Source organism: Oncorhynchus tshawytscha, unplaced genomic scaffold (assembly GCF_018296145.1).
Source record: "Oncorhynchus tshawytscha isolate Ot180627B unplaced genomic scaffold, Otsh_v2.0 Un_contig_9053_pilon_pilon, whole genome shotgun sequence".
NCBI lineage: Eukaryota > Metazoa > Chordata > Actinopteri > Salmoniformes > Salmonidae > Oncorhynchus > Oncorhynchus tshawytscha.
In genome coordinates, this window is record NW_024609538.1 from 164,261 (window position 1) to 187,494 (window position 23,234).

The 23,234-nt window shown below is 43.8% G+C and overlaps 1 protein-coding gene across 1 annotated transcript in view; it reads left to right on the forward strand.

The window, feature by feature from the left end:
* LOC112226258 (deoxyhypusine synthase) overlaps positions 1–18,633 on the forward strand; it is a 30,189-nt gene extending 11,556 nt beyond the window's left edge. The window contains 10 exon segments of the mRNA XM_042315771.1: positions 7,809–7,981; positions 8,575–8,724; positions 9,034–9,155; positions 14,065–14,161; positions 14,300–14,386; positions 14,785–14,890; positions 16,860–16,963; positions 17,468–17,561; positions 17,564–17,592; positions 17,924–18,633. Of these exon segments, the coding sequence (XP_042171705.1) occupies positions 7,809–7,981; positions 8,575–8,724; positions 9,034–9,155; positions 14,065–14,161; positions 14,300–14,386; positions 14,785–14,890; positions 16,860–16,963; positions 17,468–17,561; positions 17,564–17,592; positions 17,924–18,016 (1,055 nt within the window). The 3' untranslated portion in view covers positions 18,017–18,633.
* Positions 18,634–23,234: the final 4,601 nt, after the last annotated feature.

Below are 23,234 nucleotides of genomic sequence, written 5' to 3' on the forward strand. Positions count from 1 at the left end.
ATGCTGTAGTACTTGAAATGACCATAAGGGGTCTCCCCTGCCTCACCCACTTTGGGCACGCACATATACAATAGTCCTTGACCGCAACACTTCTAGCTACAGTGCATATCATCTCTGACAGTGATCTGGAGGCATTAGCTACCATTGTGTACATGGATGTACTTGCCAATCAGTCAGAATGTTTATACTTTACATGAATCAGCATCATGTGAGCAAATCTACAGCTGAGTACAGGCAGCTCATTTCTAATATTTTGCCCAAATATTGTAGAAAGCGCTGATCTGATTGGTCAAAAGTCCAAGTGTAGAAAATAAAACAAATTGGACAGCCCAATTTTGCTGTGCACTGTTATACATTTAATATATTTTATTCAACCTTTATTTAACTAGGCAAGTCACTTAAGAACAAATTCTTATTTACAATGACGGCCTACCAAAAGACAAAAAGCCTCCTGCGGGGACTGGGGATTAAAGATAAAAATATAGGACAAAACACATCATGACAAGAGACAACAACACTACATTAAGGAAAAACCTAAAACAACAACCGCATGGCAGCAACATATGACAACACAGCATGGTTGCAACACAACACAACCACATGGGAGCAACACATGACAACACAGCATGGTTGCAACACAACATAACAACATGGGAGCAACACATGACAACACAGCATGGTTGCAACACAACACAACAACATGGGAGCAACACATGACAACACAGCATGGTTGCAACACAACACAACAACATGGGAGCAACACATGACAACACAGCATGGTTGCAACACAACATAACAACATGGGAGCAACACATGACAACACAGCATGGTTGCAACACAACATAACAACATGGGAGCAACACATGACAGCAGCACAACAGTTAAGCCAGATGTCAAACTCATTCCACAGAGGGCTGAGTGTCTGGGTTTTCGCACCTCCCTTATACTTCATTGATGAAATAAGGTCAATAATTAGAAAGGAACTCCCCTGACCTGGTTGTCTAGGTCTTAGATGAAAGTAATAACCAGAAACCAGCAACACTACATTTGAGTAATTTAGCACAGTGTTTCCCAACGCTAGTCCTCAAGTCCCCCTACAGAACACATTTTATTGTAGCCCTGGACAATCACACCTGATGTAACTAATCATCAAGCCCTCTGAGTTGAATGTGTGCTGAAGGTACCGACCCTACCATTATGCTTCTTTACACTGAGCAGCACTGGGGTCGGAATACAATCGTGGTTATATGAAGACACCATGGACACCATGGACTGAGATATGGGTTGGAAAAAGTACCTCAATGCAGGGATGGGATATGCCACTATACTCCAAATTGTACCTTTATCCAAATTGTTGTTTTGGTCCTCTTGCTAGCTACCAGTAGCCACTATGGAAAGGCACGCCATGTTGAACAACAAAGGAACTGATTCCAAAATAGCTGCGGTGGCTACTGCTAGCTAGCATGGGGACGAAAAGGGAAGTATTTCAATCTTCTCGATGTATCAGTGTGGATAAAGGTAAACTGTGTAGTACAGTGGCATATCCCTGCATTGAGGCACGTTTTCAACCCCGTATCTGGCGCCAGCTCCTAACCATGATTATGTTCTGACCCCAGTGCAGCTCAGTGTAAACAAGCGTAACGGTAGGGTCAGTATCTTCTGGCAACCGGAGCTACTTACATCACTGTATTCATCTTAAGATAGCCAGGTTAGACAACAACCTATCACAGTCGTAGGAAGTTATGAAGCAGCAAAACAAGTCAAGGGTATAGTTATTGACAGTGAGAGGATATTGGCATTAACACTGCAATTAGATGCTACTGTGGGGTGAGATGTGTGGTAGTGTGTTTGTTCATTGTTTTCAGTTGGTGGGTGTTATTGAATGCGTTTCCAGATCCAAGAGGCCATGTCAGGTAACCATTCCATCAATCACTGCTGTTGTCTGTGTGGTTCCGCCCCTCCCAGTTCCCCTGAAGAGTTAATGAAGGAAGTATGCGTCGCGTGTGGACTGTTCTGTGGAAATGTCTGTTGGCACCGTTACCGGTTGTACACGCACGCACACACACACACACACATGCATTTGTTTTACTATCCTTGCGGGGACTAAACAATTGATTGCCATTCAAAATCCTATTTTCCCCTAACCTGATCGTGGACTTCAGGAAACAGCCGAGGAGCACCCCCTATCCATATCGACGGGACAGCAGGGGAGAAGGTGGAAAGTTAAGTTCCTGGGCGTAAACATCACTGACAAACTGAAATGGTCCACCCACACAGACAGTGTGGTGAAGAAGGCGCAACAGCACCTATTCAACGTCAGGAGGCTGAAGAAATTTGGCTTGTCACCTAAAACCCTCACAAACTGTTACAGATGCACAATTGAGAGCATCCTGTCGGGCTGTATCACCACCTGGTACGGCAACTGCTCCTCCCAGAACCGTAAGGCTCTACAGAGGGTAGTGAGGTCTGCACAACGCATCACCGGTGGCAAACTACCTGCCCTCCAGGACACCTACAGTACAGCACCCGATGTCACAGGAAGGCCATAAAGATCATCAAATACAACAACCACCTAAGCCACTGCCTGTTCACCCTGCTATTATCCAGTAGGCGAGGACAGTACAGGTGCATCAAAGCAGGGACCGAGAGACCGAAAAACAGCTTCTATCTCAAGGCTGCTGCCTACATACACATACTTGAAATCATTGGCCACTTTAATAAATGGAATACTAGTCACTTTAATAATATTTACATTTCTTGCATTACTCATCACATATTTAGATACTGCGTTCTATACTTTTCTATTGTATCTTAGTCTATGCCGCTCTGACATTGCTTGTCCAAATATGTATTTACTCTTAACTCCGTTCCTTTACTTGTGTGTATTGGGTATATGTTGTGAAATTAGATTTGTGTGTATTGGGTATATGTTGTGAAATTAGATTTGTGTGTATTGGGTATATGTTGTGAAATTAGATTTGTGTGTATTGGGTATATGTTGTGAAATTAGATTTGTGTGTATTGGGTATATGTTGTGAAATTAGATTTGTGTGTATTGGGTATATGTTGTGAAATTAGATTTGTGTGTATTGGGTACATGTTGTGAAATTAGATTTGTGTGTATTGGGTATATGTTGTGAAATTAGATTTGTGTGTATTGGGTATATGTTGTGAAATTAGATTTGTGTGTATTGGGTATATGTTGTGAAATTAGATTTGTGTGTATTGGGTATATGTTGTGAAATTAGATTTGTGTGTATTGGGTACATGTTGTGAAATTGTTAGATATCACTTGTTAGATATTGCTGCACTTTCGGGACTAGAAGCACAAGCATTTTGCTACGCCCACAATAATATCTGCTGTATGTGACCAGTAAAATTTGATTTGACTTGATTAGAACACTAACTCTTAACCCTAAAACTAACCACTACTCTACAACACTGGTCCATCAAGAAGATTGAAATATTGCTTGTTTTCCCAGAAAACTGCCCTTTTTGTCCTCATGCTAGCTAGCAGTAGCTACAACAGCCATTATGGAATGGCACTTCATATTGAACAACAAAGGAACTGATTGGCTACTGCTAGCTAGCAAATGGATGAAAAATACAGTTTTCTGGGAAAACTAGCAGTATTTCAATCTCCTCTATATATCAGTGTGGATAAAGGTTAAATTTGGAGAACATCGGCATATCCCATCCCTGCATTGAGGTACGTTTTCGAACCCATATCTCCGCCAGCTCCTGGGTGTCTTAATGTAACCATGAGCAGTGAAGGCTCCTCAGAGGACGAAGGGGAGGAACATCCTCCTCAATGAATTTCATAAAAATAAAAATAGTGAAACAAAGTGATCCTTTTTAATTAAAACTATACTAAATATATTCACGTCTCCAAATAATTGATAAAAACACACTGTTTTGCAATGAAGGTCTACAGTAGCCTCAACAGCACTCTGTAGAGTAGCACCATGGTGTACAGTAGCCTCAACAGCACTCTGTAGAGTAGCACCATGGTGTACAGTAGCCTCAACAGCACTCTGTAGAGTAGCACCATGGTGTACAGTAGCCTGAACAGCACTCTGTAGAGTAGCACCATGGTGTACAGTAGCCTCAACAGCACTCTGTAGAGTAGCACCATGGTGTACAGTAGCCTCAACAGCACTCTGTAGAGTAGCACCATGGTGTACAGTAGCATCATGGTGTACAGTAGCCTCAACAACACTCTGTAGAGTAGCACCATGGTGTACAGTAGCATCATGGTGTACAGTAGCCTCAACAACACTCTGTAGAGTAGCACCATGGTGTACAGTAGCATCATGGTGTACAGTAGCACCATGGTGTACAGTAGCCTCAACAACACTCTGTAGAGTAGCATCATGGTGTACAGTAGCATCATGGTGTACAGTAGCCTCAACAACACTCTGTAGAGTAGCACCATGGTGTACAGTAGCACCATGGTGTACAGTAGCATCATGGTGTACAGTAGCCTCAACAACACTCTGTAGAGTAGCACCATGGTGTACAGTAGCATCATGGTGTACAGTAGCCTCAACAACACTCTGTAGAGTAGCATCATGGTGTAGCCGGAGGACAGATAGTTTTCCTTCTGGTCCCCACAAGGATAGTAAAACCAAAAACCTGTATTACATAACAATGAAATAATTGTCAGCACATTCTCAGCTTTTATGAGTCTGACATCAGTCACTTCACACTATATACTTAACCTCAATAGTAGAGAGAGTATGTACTCTTCTCTCATTGAAATAGCACCATCAGTGTTCCCTAAGGGGAGTTGAGCCTTCCAGCCTTGTCTAATCGTAGTTCCATATACCCATACCCAAACCTCCACTCTACACGTCACCATGCAGACCCATTATATTCCAACCTTTTAAATGGAACATTTGCAAACAAAAACAAATGTGTTTATTCATGAAAAGCCACAGTGACGTCAGGAATGTTTTCTTAATTTTTTGCCCAAAATGTATATGACCTTTCCAAGATGGGAATAAAACAAAACAGAATATAATTTTGGGACAAGGTCCATTTTCCCAAACCTCAGCCTCAATGTGTCCTCCCCCCACACTCTCTGCAGTTCCTCTTTTTGCACAAACTGCTTTTCCATCAATTTCATCTTCCTTTCATTTTCTATTGGCTTTGTGTGCTGTATGGTGTGTGTGTGTGTGGCACGGTGTGCTGTATGGTGTGTGTGTGTGTGGCACGGTGTGCTGTAGGGTGTGTGTGTGGCACGGTGTGCTGTAGGGTGTGTGTGTGGCACGGTGTGCTGTATGGTGTGTGTGTGTGTGGCACGGTGTGCTGTAGGGTGTGTGTGTGGCACGGTGTGCTGTATGGTGTGTGTGGCACGGTGTGCTGTAGGGTGTGTGTGTGGCACGGTGTGCTGTAGGGTGTGTGTGTGGCACGGTGTGCTGTACGGGGTGTGTGTGGCACGGTGTGCTGTATGGTGTGTGTGGCACGGTGTGCTGTAGGGTGTGTGTGTGGCACGGTGTGCTGTAGGGTGTGTGTGGCACGGTGTGCTGTATGGTGTGTGTGTGGCACGGTGTGCTATAGGGTGTGTGTGGCACGGTGTGCTGTATGGTGTGTGTGGCACGGTGTGCTGTATGGTCTGTGTGGCACGGTGTGCTGTAGGGTGTGTTTACCAAGGGCTAGACATTAGATTGACAGTACAAAGGCCACACTGTATGGATTTTCCATCACGTTTAGACGCTTATGTTTGTTTAGCGCTTTATTGGATGATGAGGAGACAGAAAGTCTGAGAGAGAGAAGATATTGCTGGATAGTTGTCTTGTGTGTGTGTGTGTGGGCATGTGTGCTCACGGCAGTGTGTGTGTGAATGCACGTGCATGCTCAGGGCTGTGTGTGTGTGCATTATCTAGTCACGCTATGATAATGTTGTGTGACGTCTCCACAGAGCGGACAGTGTTAGGACCTTCTCTCGCTGAACAATCACTACTCTGTGTGATGTGGGGGCCACAACAGTCATAATGGCAATTATGTCTGTACAGCAGCCAGATTGGCAGATATCTGCTGAGAGGGAGGGAAGGAGGGAGATTGAAAGAGGGAGAGAGAGACAGAGAGAGTGCAGAGGGGGGAGAGAAAGAGAAGAGAGCGAAAGAGAGAAAGAAAGGGAGAGGGAGGAGGAAAAAAGAAAGAGGGCAAGTGAAAGATGACTGGCTGCACAGCTGCAGGGTGGGTTGAGCCTGTCGAGAGTAGTGCAGCGTGTGTGTTGTTGTGCATATTTTTCTATGTATGTAGTGTGTATGTGTATGTGTGTTGTTGTGTATTTTCTGTTGGTATGTAGTGTGTGTGTGTGTTGTTGTGCATATTTTTCTATGTATGTAGTGTGTGTATGTCCTGTCTGTACACTCTTCATCCTCATGCCCTCATCCTCATGCCCTTATCTGCTTCACTGTTTACCTGTTATGTTGCCATGGGGACTCCCGCCCTGGATCCATGCCAAGCTAACCTGCAGACAGGGGCGTCATTCACCCCCAAAATCTGAGGGGGCACAAAGTATGTGAAGATGGCTGAGGGGTGACTCAGACAGGGGCCAGGCCTCCTGCTGGAAGTTGGAGAATTTAGCATTTTTCAAACATCTTAAACAGCTTTTTCCTGCAATATAGATCCATAATCATTATGCTTAATTATATGTAAAAAAAAATATTTAAAAAATGTTTTTCTGCATCTCTAAGCATATCTCTTGAGCTGTCTGTGTCCTCCAGACTGGTGGTTATATATTTTTGGTATTGAAAGGAATGTGAGTTTTATTCAGTACATGTAGTAATTGCTTGGTTTTCTAAAGTCTACCAACCTTGCTAGCAGGCATCCCATCGTAGATAGTTTGACAAGCTGGCTACTCTGGTCTCCCCCTCTGCTCTTTGTGGTTACTGTGGAGGCCACTTCAAAGCTGCTGTGATGTGTGTCAGGTTTAAAGGTTACACACACAGTCCTGGAAATGTCACATCAACATCACACATACCTCACTGATGATAAAAGAGACTGCGAGTGAGATTAATGTTGACACACATAATGATAAGCATAGTAAGGATGCATACAGAACACAATCTTTCACCAGAATGCGTTGCTACGTTTGAACCTTTGCGCTTTCCGTAGTTGTTTCGTGTGCTGCATGGGGAATGTCAGAGCTCTAGATCTGTGGTGTGTTGCTAATGTTTTGGCTGTCTTTATACAATGATAACTTTTTTAGTTTCAGCATTCTCTAATTCAAAAAACGTTATGTTGCTTCATTTGTCAGTGCGTGTAATTGTTTTTAAGCCAATAGAGAATGGATAGCTAGCTAGCTGCTAGCTAGTTGCAAGCCAGGCAGTCCGCAGGCATTGGAGTGTTAGTTGCTAACTAACGTCTGCTATACTTTGATCTCGGTGTCATGAAATGTGCTGAATGAGGACGTTAGACTGCTGTCTCTATAAGTTGCTACTAAGCACAATACAAGGCAGGATCCTAATATTGTTGCTTGCCACCAGCTATACAGTAGAATCAGAATCGTTCAGGGAGTTGACAGTTGATTTAGCTAGCTACTGAAGAGAGTTGACAGTTGATTTAAGGAGTTGATAATGGTGCTGACACTTTGCAAACCTTTTCAACATGAACTACAGGATTCCAGCGGTCAGATCATTTTGCTTGTAGCTATTCTAGGTTGAAAGCCACTAAAACTATCTTTGCAGACACTTAGGTAAAATGTAATGTTCAGCACTCTTTATGCAACCGTTGCATACCTTTTTGATTTGTTTCCTTGTGTTTGACAGACGGCATGGCAGAACAACACGCCCCCTTCGTGGCCATGGATGCGGTGCTGATGCCCAGCACGGCCCTCCCAGACGACATGCCCCGTATCAAGGGCTATGACTTCAACCAGGGAGTGGACCACCATGCACTGCTCCAGTCCTTCCTCACCACAGGCTTCCAGGCTAGCAGTGTGGCCCATGCCATACAGGAGATCAACAGGATGGTGAGACTCACTGGAGGCCATCTAGCCTGGAATCCTAACTGATATGCTCATTAAAACTATGGTAAACGGAGCATAAAAGGTTGTATTCCAGGCTAGATGATATCATCCATCTCTAGAGCTTTAGGGATTTGAGATGCCTGGTCCCAGATCTGTTTGTGTTGTCTTGACACCTGACAATGACAATAGGAGTTGACAACACAGCACAGATCTGGGAGCAGGCTAGTGTTGTCATTGGGTCAGAGGATGTCCCGCTCTGTGTAGGAGTTGCTCTACTAGGTACAGATCTAGAATCCGCTGACCTAAGATCAGTGTACAGGGGGGAACTAGGGATCCTACTCCATACATCCCAGGACGGGGATAAGGGGATAAGATGCCTAGTAATTGGGGATGTGGAGAGTTATGTTAGCATCCAAGTTGTTGCCATTTATGTAGACATACGGTATTCCTTGTCTGATTCTAGGCCTTGCTTTTTAAGGGATTGCGAGAGGAATAAGAAGAGGGAGAAATGTTTAATTCTCTTTATTAGAGAGAGCTTTTATCATACTGTATGTGGTCTATATTTCTCTCCTTCTGTCATCTATTTATAACCACAGATTGAGAAGCGTCTGGAGCCGCTGGAGGAAGAGGAAGGATGCGGCTCCTCCCTTTCCCATTCGGGCTGTACCATCTTCCTGGGGTACACCTCCAACCTCATCAGCTCTGGAGTGAGGGAGTCCATCCGCTACCTGGCACAGCACAAAATGGTACAGTCCTATACAGCATCCCACCCTCGTGTGTCAAATTCCAGTCCTCCAGCACTCAGTGTCTGCTGGCTGTCATTCCTCACTTGTACTTGATCAATTAAGGTGTTTGATTAGTTGGAGCTGCCCCCACCTGGTTATCGAGGTCTTAATTGGACACCTATGGAAAATAAAAACCAGCAGAGACTGCAGCCCTCCAGGAATTAAGTTTGACACCCCTACAACATAAACACTCACTTCAAGATGCCTGTGCATATAGGTGATCGTATACACTAGTAAAATGCTACATGTGTTTGTGGGCCTTCCCAACAGGTGGACGTGATAGTGACTACAGCGGGGGGAATCGAGGAGGATTTCATCAAGTGTCTGGCCCCCACCTACCTGGGGGAGTTCAGCCTGTCTGGCAAGGAGCTGAGACCGAGAGGCATCAACAGGTAGAGCACTATCACCTCTACTATGGATCGCAGATCATAATACAATTGAGCAATAAGGCACGAGGGGGTGTGGTATATGGCCAACATACCACGGCTAAGGGCTGTTCTTATGAATGATGCAACGCGGAGTGCCTGGATACAGCCCTTAGCCGTGGTATATTGGCCATATTTAAAAATGTATATATTTTTTTATAATAGTAATAATTTCACCTTTATTTAACCAGGTAGGCCAGTTGAGAACAAGTTCTCATTTACATCTATGACCTGGCCAAGATAAAGCAAAGCAGTGCGACAAAAACAAGAGGTACACATGGGATAAACAAACGTACAGTCAATAACACAATAGAAAAATCTATGTACAGTGTGTGCAAATGTAGTAAATAGGCCAGAGACGAAATAATTACAATTTAGCATTAACACTGGAGCGATAGATGTGCAGAAGATGATGTGCAAGTAGAGATACTGGGGTGCAAAAGAGCAAAAATATATATAAATTGCAATATGGGGATGTGCTATTTACAGATGGGCTGTGTACAGTGATCGGTAAGCTGCTCTACGTTAGAGAGGGAGATAGAAGTCCAGCTTCAGTGATTTTTGCAGTACGTTCCAGTCATTGGCAGCAGAGAACTGGAAGGAAAGGCGGCCAAAGCAGGTGTTGGCTTTGGGGATGACCAGTGAAATATACCTGCTGGAGCGCGTGCTATGGGTGGGTGTTGCTATGGTGACCAGTGAGCTGAGATAAGGCGGGGCTTTACCTAGCAAAGACTTATAGATGACCTGGAGCCAGTGGTTTTGGCGACGAATATGTAGTGAGGGCCAGCCAACGAGAGCATACAGGTCGCAGTGGTGGGTAGTATATGGGGCTTTGGTGACAAAACGGGTGGCACTGTGATAGACTGCATCCAATTTGCTGTGTGTTGGAGGCTATTTTGTAAATTACATCGCCAAAGTCAAGGATTGGTAGGATAGTCAGTTTTACGAGGGTATGTTTGGCAGCATGAGTGAAGGAGGCTTTGTTGCGAAATAGGAAGCTGATTCTAGATTTAATTTTGGATTGGAGATGCTTAATGTGAGTCTGGAAGGAGAGTTTACAGTCTAACCAGACACCTAGAATATGTGGACAACTACAAATACCTAAGTCAGAACCGTCCAGCTTAGTGATGCTAGTCGGGCGGGTGGGTGCAGGCAGCAATCGGTTGAAGAGCATGTATTTAGTTTTACTAGCATTTGGAGGCCACGTAAGGAGAGTTGTATGGCATTGAAGCTCGTCTGGAGGGTTGTTAACACAGTGTCCAAAGAAGGGCCAGAAGTATACAGAATGGTGTCGTCTGCGTAGAGGTGGATCAGAGAATCACCAGCAGCGAGAGCGACATCATTGATATAAAGATAAGAGTCGGCCCGAGAATTGAACACTGTGGCACCCCCATAGACTGCCAGAGATCCGGACAACAGGCCCTCCGATTAGACACACTGAACTCTATCTGAGAAGTAGTTGGTGAAGCAGGCGAGGCAGTCATTTGAGAAGCCAAGGCTATTGAGTCTGCCGATAAGAATGCGGTGATTGACAGAGTCGAAAGCCTTGGCCAGGTCGATGAAGACGGCTCCACAGTACTGTCTTTTATTGATGGCTGTTATATCGTTTAGGACCTTGAGCGTGGCTGAGGTGCACCCATGACCAGCTCGGAAACCAGATTGCATAGTGGAGAAGGTATGGTGGGATTCGAATGGTCGGTGATCTGTTTGTTAACTTGGCTTTTGAAGATTTTAGAAAGGCAGGGCAGGATGGATATTGGTCTATAAACAGTTTGGGTCTAGCGTGTCTCCCCTTTGAATAGGGGGATGACCGCGGCAGTTTTCCAATCTTTGGGGATCGCAGACTTCACGAGAGGTTGAACAGGCCAGTTATAGGGGTTGCAACAATTTCGGTGGATAATTTTAGAGAGGTTCCAGATTGTCTAGCCCAGCTGATTTGCAGGGATCCAGATTTGTCAGCTCTTTCAGAACATCAGCTGTCTGGATTTGGGTGAAGGAGAAGTGGGGTGGGGGGCTTGGGCAAGTTGCTACGGGGGATACAGAGCTGTTGGCCAGGGTAGGGGTAGCAAGGTGGAAAGCATGGCCTGCTGTAGAAAAATGCTTATTGGAATGATCAATTATCGTAGATTTATCGATGGTGACAGTGTTTCCTAGCCTCAGTGCAGTGGGCAGCTGGGAGGAGGTGCTCTTATTCTCCATGGACTTTAGTGTCCCAAAACCTTTTGGAATTAGAGCAGCAGGATGCAAATTTCAGTTAGGAAAGCTAAGCCTAGCTTTTTCAAACTGAATGTGTATATTGGTTCCTGACTTCACTGAAAAGTTGCATATCGCTGGGGCTATTCGATGCTAATGCAGTACGCCACAGGATGTTTTTGTGCTGGTCAAGCGCAGTCAAGTCTGGGGTGAACCAAGGGCTATATCTGTTCTTCGTTCTACATTTTTTGAGTGGGGCATGCTTATTTAAGATGGTGAGGAAAGCACTTTTAAATAGCGACCAGGCATCCTCTACTGACCGGATGAGGTCAATATCCTTCCAGGATACCTGGGCCTGGTCGATTAGAAAGGCCTGCTCGCTGAAGTGTTTTAGGGAGCGTTTGACAGTGATGAGGGGTGGTCGTTTGACCACGGACCCATTACGGACGCAGGCAATGAGACAGTGATCGCGGTTGAAGACAGCATAGGTGTGTTTAGAGGGCAAGTTGGTCAGGATGATATCTATGAGGGTGCCCATGGTTACGGATTTAGGGTTATACCTGGTAGGTTTCCTTGATAATTTGTGTGAGATTGAGGGCATCTAGCTTAGATTGTAGGACGGCCGGGGTGTTAAGCATATCCCAGTTTAGGTCACCTAACAGTACGAACTCTGGGGGGCAATCAATTCACATATGGTGTCCAGGGCACAGCTGGGGGCTGAGGGGGGTCTATAACAAGTGGGAACGGTGAGAGACTTATTTCTGGAAAGGTGGATTTTTAAAAGTAGAAGCTCTAATTGTTTGGGCACAGACCTGGACAGTATGACAGAACTCTTCAGGCTATCTCTACAGTAGATTGCAACTCCGCCCCCTTTGGCAGTTCTATCTTGTCGGAAAATGTTGTGGTTGGGGATGGACATTTCTGAATTTTTGGTGGGCTTTCTAAGCCAGGATTCAGACATGGCTAGGACATCCGGGTTGGCGGAGTGTGCTAAAGCAGTGAATAAAACAAACTTAGGGAGGAGGCTTCTGATGTTAACATGCATGAAACCATGACTTTTACGGTTACAGAAGTCAACAAATGAGAGCGCCTGGGGAGTAGGTATGATTCTGGGGGCTACAGTGCCTGGGTTAACCTCTACATCACCAGAGGAAGGGAGGAGTAGGATAAGGGTACGGCCGAAGGCTATAAGAACTGGTCTTCTAGTGCGTTGGGAACAGAGAATAAAAGGAGCAGATTTCAGGGCATGTTAGAATAGATTCATGGTATAATGTACAGAGAAGGGCATGGTAGGATGTGAGTACAGTGGAGGTAAACCTAGGCATTGAGTGATGATGAGAGAGGTTGTGTCTCTGGTGGCACCTGTTAAGCCAGTTGAGGTCTCCGCATGTGTGGGGGTGGGACAAAAGAGCTATCTAAGGCATGTTGGGCGGGGCTGGGGCCTCTACAGTTAAATAAGACCATCATAACTAACCAAAATGGCAGTAGAAAAGGCTTATTGACATTAGGGAGAGGCATGTGTATCTGAGTGATCATAGGGTCCAATGAGCAGCAACAGGTGAGTCAGGGAGCCATTCGGTAGTCGCTACTACACTTGGTGAGCTGGAGACCCGGCGATTCAGAAAGCTAGCAGATGGGTCTTCAGCAGCATCGCAACGGAAAAGCCTGTTGAAACCACCTCGGACGATTACGTCTGCAGACCAGTTGTGATGGATCAAGTGGGGCTCCGTGTCGGCAATAAAGGGGCCAGGCCAATTGGCAAAGTAAGTATTGTAGCCCAATAATTAGCTGGTAGACCTCTTCGGTGCTTGCTTCGGGACAGAGGCGTTAGCCAGTAGTAGCCACTCGGTTGCAGCTAGCTAGCTCCGATGATCCGGTGTAATGATCCAGAGCTTGCGGCAGGAATCCGGTGATGTGGTAGAGAAAAAGTCTATGTTCTGGGTTGATATCAGTTAGTGGAATTTCTAAATTCCTGTATGTTTTGTAGCCAAAACCAGATTCTCACTCATTCTAATTCATTAATGAGTTGTAAATTCATTAATTATGCATGAAGTAGATTGAGACCAGTCTTAAAAGCCAAAAGTAACAGCGTTTATTTCAAGAGAGTACTACCCACATACACATATTTCCACAGGTTATAAACTGAAAATGACGTCAGCGTTTTCTAAACGTTCTATCTATTTCACAAGTAGAGGGGCCCTCTAGCTCTCGAGCCTTCGCGTTATCAGCACGAAGTCAAGGCCAGTCAGTATAAATCAACATTCTAGACAATCTGGAGATGGGCTGTTCCCGCCACCTGGAGATTGTACAACTGAATGAACTAAGGAACAGACCTTCATTGTTACTAAACTCCCGACTACATTATATACAATTGGGAATGGGAGCAAGAGAGAGAATTCACATGTACAGTACATTATAGCATTTGGACTAGTCAGTTCTGATTGGAATGTATACATAATTAGTCATTTCAACCATAATTTCCTCTAACAATATCGCGCTGTGCAGACTGGCAGGTATTGACCGAGCTGAAGCTGGCTGGTGTCTGAGTTAACGGTGAAGAGGGCTCAAACCACCCAGTTGGGGCTCGACCACCCAGTTATTATTGTAGGTGCTGTCTAATACACTAAATTGTCACTAATCTTTTCTCTCTTTTCTCCTCTCTCCGCTGTTGCTCTCTTTCTAGGATAGGTAACCTCCTGGTACCAAATGATAACTACTGTAAGTTTGAGGACTGGCTGATGCCCATTTTGGACCAGATGGTGCAGGAGCAGAAAGATGAGGTGAGCTAATTTAACCCTTCGTACAGGAAATGTCATCTGTATCTGGGTTGTATTCATTGGGGTCAAATGTATCAAAAAGTTTATCATCCTGGTATTGTCACATTCATTTGACCTTTGACCTCTTAATTAACCCTTTAGGGCACCCACTGGACCCCATCCAAGATGATCCACCGTCTGGGCAAAGAGATCAACAACCCAGAGTCTGTCTACTACTGGGCCTATAAGGTGAGGACTGGAGGGGCTCACTGTTCTCATCAGCCTGTCCTTGATATAGAACAGGCGATATCAGTGGAATGAATTGAAACCAGTGCTCTTTGCCCTCTCTCTCCATTTGTGAAGTATCTTTATCATTCCCCTCTCTAAACTCACCAGTATAATGTACAGTAGGGGGCTCAATCCCCTCATTGGCCTCACCTTACACTATCACAATGACCTCTTCAAGGTTAACGGATCATAATATTATTGTTCATATTTGTTGCTGTATCAGTTGTTTGTGGGTGCTGTCTAATACACTAAATTGTCGTGCACATTTTCTCTCTCTGCCTCCCTCCCTCCCTGTAGCCCTCATTGAGTTACAATAGGCTGTGTTCATATAATCAATAGAGTTTCAACCTCTGTTGCAGAATGACATCCCAGTGTTCAGCCCTGCTCTGACAGATGGATCCATTGGGGACATGCTCTATTTCCACTCATATAAAAACCCTGGGCTGGTGCTGGATATAGTAGATGGTAAGAGAGAGAGGAGACGTGAGGACTGGGGTTCTGTCTGTGTACATTCCAATTTTTGTAATCCATGGCAATTTACCGAAGCAATTAGGAATAAATGCCTTGCTCAAGGGCACATTGACCGATTTCTCACCTTGTCGTGTCAGGGATTCAAACCTTTCGGTTACTGGCCCAAAGCTCAAACCGCTAGGCTAGCTGCTGCCAGTTCTTTCCTTTGGTGATGTGAGACCACACACTTGCCTTGCTTTACATTGTAACTACAGTTGAAGTCAGGAGTTTACATACTTAGGTTGGAGTCATTAAAACTCATTTTTCAACCACTCCACAAATTTCTTGTTAACAAACTATAGTTTTGGCAAGTCGGTTGTGCATGACACAAGTACTTTTTCCAACAATCGTTTACAGACCAATTATTTCACTTATAATTCACTGTATCACAATTCCAGTGGGTCAGAAGTTTACATACACTAAGTTGACTGCGCCTTTAAACAGCTTGGAAAATTCCAGAAAATGATGTCATGGCTTTAGAAGCTTCTGATAGGCTAATTGACATCATTTGAGTCAATTGGAGGTGTACCTGTGAATATATTTCAAGACCTACCTTCAAACTCAGTGCCTCTTTGCTTGACACCATGGGAAAATCAAAAGAAATCAGCCAAGACCTCAGAAAAATTGTCGACCTCCAAGTCTGGTTAGTCCTTAGGAGCAATTTCCAAACCCCTGAAGGAAGCACGTTCATCTGTACAAACAATAGTACACAAGTCTAAACACCATGGGACCACGCCGCCGTCATACCGCTCTGTCTCCACAGTAAAACGAGTCCTATAGCGACATAACCTGAAAGGCCTCTCGGCAAGGAAGAAGCCACTGCTCCTAAACCACCATTAAAAAAAGCCAGACTATGGTTTGCAACTGCACAAGGGGACAAAGATTGTACGTTTTGGAGAAATGTCCTCTGGTCTGATGAAACAAAAATAGACTGTTTGGCCATAATGACCATCGTTATGTTTGGAGGAAAAAGGGGGAGGCTTGCAAGCCGAAGAACACCATCCCAACCGTCAAAGCACGGGGGTGGCAGCATGATATTGTGGGGGTGCTTTGCAACAGGAGGGACTGGTGCACTTCACTAAATAGATGTCATCATGAGGATGGAAAATTGTGGATATATTGAGGCAACATCTCAAGACATCAGTCAGGAAGTTAAAGCTTGGTCACAAATGGTTCTTCCAAATGGACAATTAAGCCCTAGCATACTTCCAAAGTTGTGGCAAAACGGATTCAGGACAACAAAGTCAAGGTATTGGAGTGGCCATCACAAAGCCTTGACCTCAATCTTATAGAAAATTTGTGGGCAGAACTGAAAAAGCGTGTGCGAGCAAGGAGGCCTACAAACTTGACTCAGTTACACCAGCGCTCTCAGGAGGAATGGGCCAAAATTCACCCAACTTATTGGAAGTTGGGAAGGCTACCTGAAACGTTTGACCCAAGTTAAACAATTTAAAGGCAATGCTACCAAATACTAATTGAGTGTATGTGAACTTCTAACCCATTTGAGAATTTGATTAAATAAAATAAAAGCTGAAATGAATCATTCTCTCCACTAATATTCTGACATTTCACATTCTTAAAATAAAGTGGTGATCCTAACTGACCTAAGACAGGGAATTTTTACTTGGATTAAATGTCAGGAATTGTGAAACTGAGTTTAAATGTATGTAAACTTCCGACTTCTACTGTACAAATCTCATCCACCACAAACTTGCTACTTGGTGACATTCATTCCAGATATCTATGCACTCAATAGTATGTGTCACTGTTTTGGTGCTTGGTTTTGTAGTTGAAGGGTGGTGTGCTTGGTTTTGTAGTTGAAGGGTGGTGTGCTTGGTTTTGTAGTTGAAGGGTGGTGTGCTTGGTTTTGTAGTTGAAGGGTGGTGTGTAATGTAGTGTGCTGATAACACGGTCTGTGTTGTAGATATCTGCAGGTTGAACAGCAAGGCAGTGTTTGCCAAACAGACAGGGATGATTATTCTGGGTGGGGGCCTGGTCAAACACCATATAGCCAATGCCAATCTGATGGTAAGTAACTACTATTACTACGACTATAAAATGTTGTCTATGATCATATTCCTTAATTATAATGTTGGTGTAAATTATGAACTGTTCAATTCACCTATTTTCCTATCATTTTGTTCTGTCGCAACTCACCAGTTAGAAAGTTGACGTGCTTAGCAGTGTTGGGGTAGTAAATTACATGTAGTAATGTAAGTACATTTTGCAGTTGCTTGCTGGTAGTTGAACTACATTAAAATCTTGGTAGTGTTTCCAGTAGTTAATGACTTTTCTGCCATGTAGTGGTGTAGCGAACTCTTGTTCTTGCAATTTGTAGTCCAGAACATTTCAGATTGAGATATTATAGATTTATCATGTAGTAGTTTGGATGTAGTGAACTACTTTTTCAAAGTAGTTGGTAGCTTGGTAAACTATATTTTCAGAGTAGCTTCCCCAACACAGGTGCTTAGCAACCTTAACTAACCAACCAGGTCAAACCATTTTATTTTAATGTAAACCCCCCCCCCTCAGAGGAATGGAGCGGACTATGCAGTGTTTGTGAACACTGGGCAGGAGTTTGATGGTTCCGACTCAGGGGCCAGGCCTGATGAGGCAGTATCTTGGGGAAGATCCGCATGGATGCCAAGCCAGTCAAGGTAACTCACTCACCAGCTATCTTATCCCCAGTCTGAAGGTTAATGGATGGAATAGAAAATAATCTAACTTTATTGGCCACCCGAAGATGGAAATGTGCTTTTGGCCTCACCTTATGCTAATATAGATGAAGTGAAAGTGTAACTCGGGGTCAAGCAGGAGACCAGCGCCCCCAGAACTCTTGATAGATGCATTAGATTGACCAAAGATAAAACACAAACTCACGTTGAACCTTTTCCAATGGCTCTTTCCATTCCCATCTCCAGAAATGTCTCTTAGAGATCTGTATGTTTAGGCTTCTGTTTCCTTTCTGTGTTTTGTTTCTCTCTCCAGGTGTACGCTGATGCTTCCATAGTCTTCCCACTGCTGGTAGCTGAGACGTTTGCCCACCATGCTGACAAGCTGATTCCTGACAAGAAAGAATAACCAAACTAACCAAGGTGTTCCCACTCCACACTTAAAGGAATAATCCACAAAAAAACCACTTGTTTTTTGTTTCATTAGTCAACTGTTGATACAGCCCCAAAATGTTTTGCATGTCAGCAATCAAGTTTTCAAGATATAGAACTTTCAAAAGGTTGATTCACTTGCTACATCATGATAATGCATCATATAACAGTGATCTGTCTCTGCGTCTATTTTTAGACATGATGTTCTGTTTACGGACTTCTCTCTCCATTATTTCAGAAATAAGTCTTTGCTACGGGGTACATGTAGCGTAGCGTAGCGTAAGTGTTTTTGTTGTTGAATGACGTGAATTGCCATGTACCAATGAGTTGTGTGTATGCGTGCATACTGGCACGTTTGAGAATGACATTGCTGAGTGAGACATTACTATATGGTAAACTTATAAGATATGTTATTTTTAAGTTAGTGAGAGGGTCTCTTTAGGGGAGCATGCACTGTTATTCAAAGAAATGCTTACTGAGGTGAAATTGATTTATTTATTACCTAATACCTACTCATGTATATATGAGTAAATTAATAAAAACAACCTCAGAATGTTTCCATTATTACAGAATAAAACATCTGATGTTGTCTTACTACCTCTTGTTTTCTTCTCCCAAAAATGTTTGGCAATGCTGTAGTACTTGAAATGACCATAAGGGGTCTCCCCTGCCTCACCCACTTTGGGCACGCACATATACAATAGTCCTTGACCGCAACACTTCTAGCTACAGTGCATATCATCTCTGACAGTGATCTGGAGGCATTAGCTACCATTGTGTACATGGATGTACTTGCCAATCAGTCAGAATGTTTATACTTTACATGAATCAGCATCATGTGAGCAAATCTACAGCTGAGTACAGGCAGCTCATTTCTAATATTTTGCCCAAATATTGTAGAAAGCGCTGATCTGATTGGTCAAAAGTCCAAGTGTAGAAAATAAAACAAATTGGACAGCCCAATTTTGCTGTGCACTGTTATACATTTAATATATTTTATTCAACCTTTATTTAACTAGGCAAGTCACTTAAGAACAAATTCTTATTTACAATGACGGCCTACCAAAAGACAAAAAGCCTCCTGCGGGGACTGGGGATTAAAGATAAAAATATAGGACAAAACACATCATGACAAGAGACAACAACACTACATTAAGAAAAAACCTAAAACAACAACCGCATGGCAGCAACATATGACAACACAGCATGGTTGCAACACAACATAACAACACATGACAACACAGCATGGTTGCAACACAACACAACCACATGGGAGCAACACATGACAACACAGCATGGTTGCAACACAACATAACAACATGGGAGCAACACATGACAACACAGCATGGTTGCAACACAACATAACAACAACACATGACAACACAGCATGGTTGCAACACAACACAACAACATGGGAGCAACACATGACAACACAGCATGGTTGCAACACAACATAACAACATGGGAGCAACACATGACAACACAGCATGGTTGCAACACAACATAACAACATGGGAGCAACACATGACAGCAGCACAACAGTTAAGCCAGATGTCAAACTCATTCCACAGAGGGCTGAGTGTCTGGGTTTTCGCACCTCCCTTATACTTCATTGATGAAATAAGGTCAATAATTAGAAAGGAACTCCCTGACCTGGTTGTCTAGGTCTTAGATGAAAGTAATAACCAGAAACCAGCAACACTACATTTGAGTAATTTAGCACAGTGTTTCCCAACGCTAGTCCTCAAGTCCCCCTACAGAACACATTTTATTGTAGCCCTGGACAATCACACCTGATGTAACTAATCATCAAGCCCTCTGAGTTGAATGTGTGCTGAAGGTACCGACCCTACCATTATGCTTCTTTACACTGAGCAGCACTGGGGTCGGAATACAATCGTGGTTATATGAAGACACCATGGACACTGAGATATGGGTTGGAAAAAGTACCTCAATGCAGGGATGGGATATGCCACTATACTCCAAATTGTACCTTTATCCAAATTGTTGTTTTGTCCTCTTGCTAGCTACCAGTAGCCACTATGGAAAGGCACGCCATGTTGAACAACAAAGGAACTGATTCCAAAATAGCTGCGGTGGCTACTGCTAGCTAGCATGGGGACGAAAAGGGAAGTATTTCAATCTTCTCGATGTATCAGTGTGGATAAAGGTAAACTGTGTAGTACAGTGGCATATCCCTGCATTGAGGCACGTTTTCAACCCCGTATCTGGCGCCAGCTCCTAACCATGATTATGTTCTGACCCCAGTGCAGCTCAGTGTAAACAAGCGTAACGGTAGGGTCAGTATCTTCTGGCAACCGGAGCTACTTACATCACTGTATTCATCTTAAGATAGCCAGGTTAGACAACAACCTATCACAGTCGTAGGAAGTTATGAAGCAGCAAAACAAGTCAAGGGTATAGTTATTGACAGTGAGAGGATATTGGCATTAACACTGCAATTAGATGCTACTGTGGGGTGAGATGTGTGGTAGTGTGTTTGTTCATTGTTTTCAGTTGGTGGGTGTTATTGAATGCGTTTCCAGATCCAAGAGGCCATGTCAGGTAACCATTCCATCAATCACTGCTGTTGTCTGTGTGGTTCCGCCCCTCCCAGTTCCCCTGAAGAGTTAATGAAGGAAGTATGCGTCGCGTGTGGACTGTTCTGTGGAAATGTCTGTTGGCACCGTTACCGGTTGTACACGCACGCACACACACACACACACATGCATTTGTTTTACTATCCTTGCGGGGACTAAACAATTGATTGCCATTCAAAATCCTATTTTCCCCTAACCTGATCGTGGACTTCAGGAAACAGCCGAGGGAGCACCCCCCTATCCATATCGACGGGACAGCAGGGGAGAAGGTGGAAAGTTAAGTTCCTGGGCGTAAACATCACTGACAAACTGAAATGGTCCACCCACACAGACAGTGTGGTGAAGAAGGCGCAACAGCACCTATTCAACGTCAGGAGGCTGAAGAAATTTGGCTTGTCACCTAAAACCCTCACAAACTGTTACAGATGCACAATTGAGAGCATCCTGTCGGGCTGTATCACCACCTGGTACGGCAACTGCTCCTCCCAGAACCGTAAGGCTCTACAGAGGGTAGTGAGGTCTGCACAACGCATCACCGGTGGCAAACTACCTGCCCTCCAGGACACCTACAGTACAGCACCCGATGTCACAGGAAGGCCATAAAGATCATCAAATACAACAACCACCTAAGCCACTGCCTGTTCACCCTGCTATTATCCAGTAGGCGAGGACAGTACAGGTGCATCAAAGCAGGGACCGAGAGACCGAAAAACAGCTTCTATCTCAAGGCTGCTGCCTACATACACATACTTGAAATCATTGGCCACTTTAATAAATGGAATACTAGTCACTTTAATAATATTTACATTTCTTGCATTACTCATCACATATTTAGATACTGCGTTCTATACTTTTCTATTGTATCTTAGTCTATGCCGCTCTGACATTGCTTGTCCAAATATGTATTTACTCTTAACTCCGTTCCTTTACTTGTGTGTATTGGGTATATGTTGTGAAATTAGATTTGTGTGTATTGGGTATATGTTGTGAAATTAGATTTGTGTGTATTGGGTATATGTTGTGAAATTAGATTTGTGTGTATTGGGTATATGTTGTGAAATTAGATTTGTGTGTATTGGGTATATGTTGTGAAATTAGATTTGTGTGTATTGGGTATATGTTGTGAAATTAGATTTGTGTGTATTGGGTACATGTTGTGAAATTGTTAGATATCACTTGTTAGATATTGCTGCACTTTCGGGACTAGAAGCACAAGCATTTTGCTACGCCCACAATAATATCTGCTGTATGTGACCAGTAAAATTTGATTTGACTTGATTAGAACACTAACTCTTAACCCTAAAACTAACCACTACTCTACAACACTGGTCCATCAAGAAGATTGAAATATTGCTTGTTTTCCCAGAAAACTGCCCTTTTGTCCTCATGCTAGCTAGCAGTAGCTACAACAGCCATTATGGAATGGCACTTCATATTGAACAACAAAGGAACTGATTGGCTACTGCTAGCTAGCAAATGGATGAAAAATACAGTTTTCTGGGAAAACTAGCAGTATTTCAATCTCCTCTATATATCAGTGTGGATAAAGGTTAAATTTGGAGAACATCGGCATATCCCATCCCTGCATTGAGGTACGTTTTCGAACCCATATCTCCGCCAGCTCCTGGGTGTCTTAATGTAACCATGAGCAGTGAAGGCTCCTCAGAGGACGAAGGGGAGGAACATCCTCCTCAATGAATTTCATAAAAATAAAAATAGTGAAACAAAGTGATCCTTTTTAATTAAAACTATACTAAATATATTCACGTCTCCAAATAATTGATAAAAACACACTGTTTTGCAATGAAGGTCTACAGTAGCCTCAACAGCACTCTGTAGAGTAGCACCATGGTGTACAGTAGCCTCAACAGCACTCTGTAGAGTAGCACCATGGTGTACAGTAGCCTCAACAGCACTCTGTAGAGTAGCACCATGGTGTACAGTAGCCTCAACAGCACTCTGTAGAGTAGCACCATGGTGTACAGTAGCCTCAACAGCACTCTGTAGAGTAGCACCATGGTGTACAGTAGCCTCAACAGCACTCTGTAGAGTAGCACCATGGTGTACAGTAGCCTCAACAGCACTCTGTAGAGTAGCATCATGGTGTACAGTAGCCTCAACAGCACTCTGTAGAGTAGCACCATGGTGTACAGTAGCATCATGGTGTACAGTAGCCTCAACAACACTCTGTAGAGTAGCACCATGGTGTACAGTAGCATCATGGTGTACAGTAGCCTCAACAACACTCTGTAGAGTAGCACCATGGTGTACAGTAGCATCATGGTGTACAGTAGCACCATGGTGTACAGTAGCCTCAACAACACTCTGTACAGTAGCACCATGGTGTACAGTAGCATCATGGTGTACAGTAGCCTCAACAACACTCTGTAGAGTAGCACCATGGTGTACAGTAGCATCATGGTGTACAGTAGCACCATGGTGTACAGTAGCCTCAACAACACTCTGTAGAGTAGCATCATGGTGTAGCCGGAGGACAGATAGTTTTCCTTCTGGTCCCCACAAGGATAGTAAAACCAAAAACCTGTATTACATAACAATGAAATAATTGTCAGCACATTCTCAGCTTTTATGAGT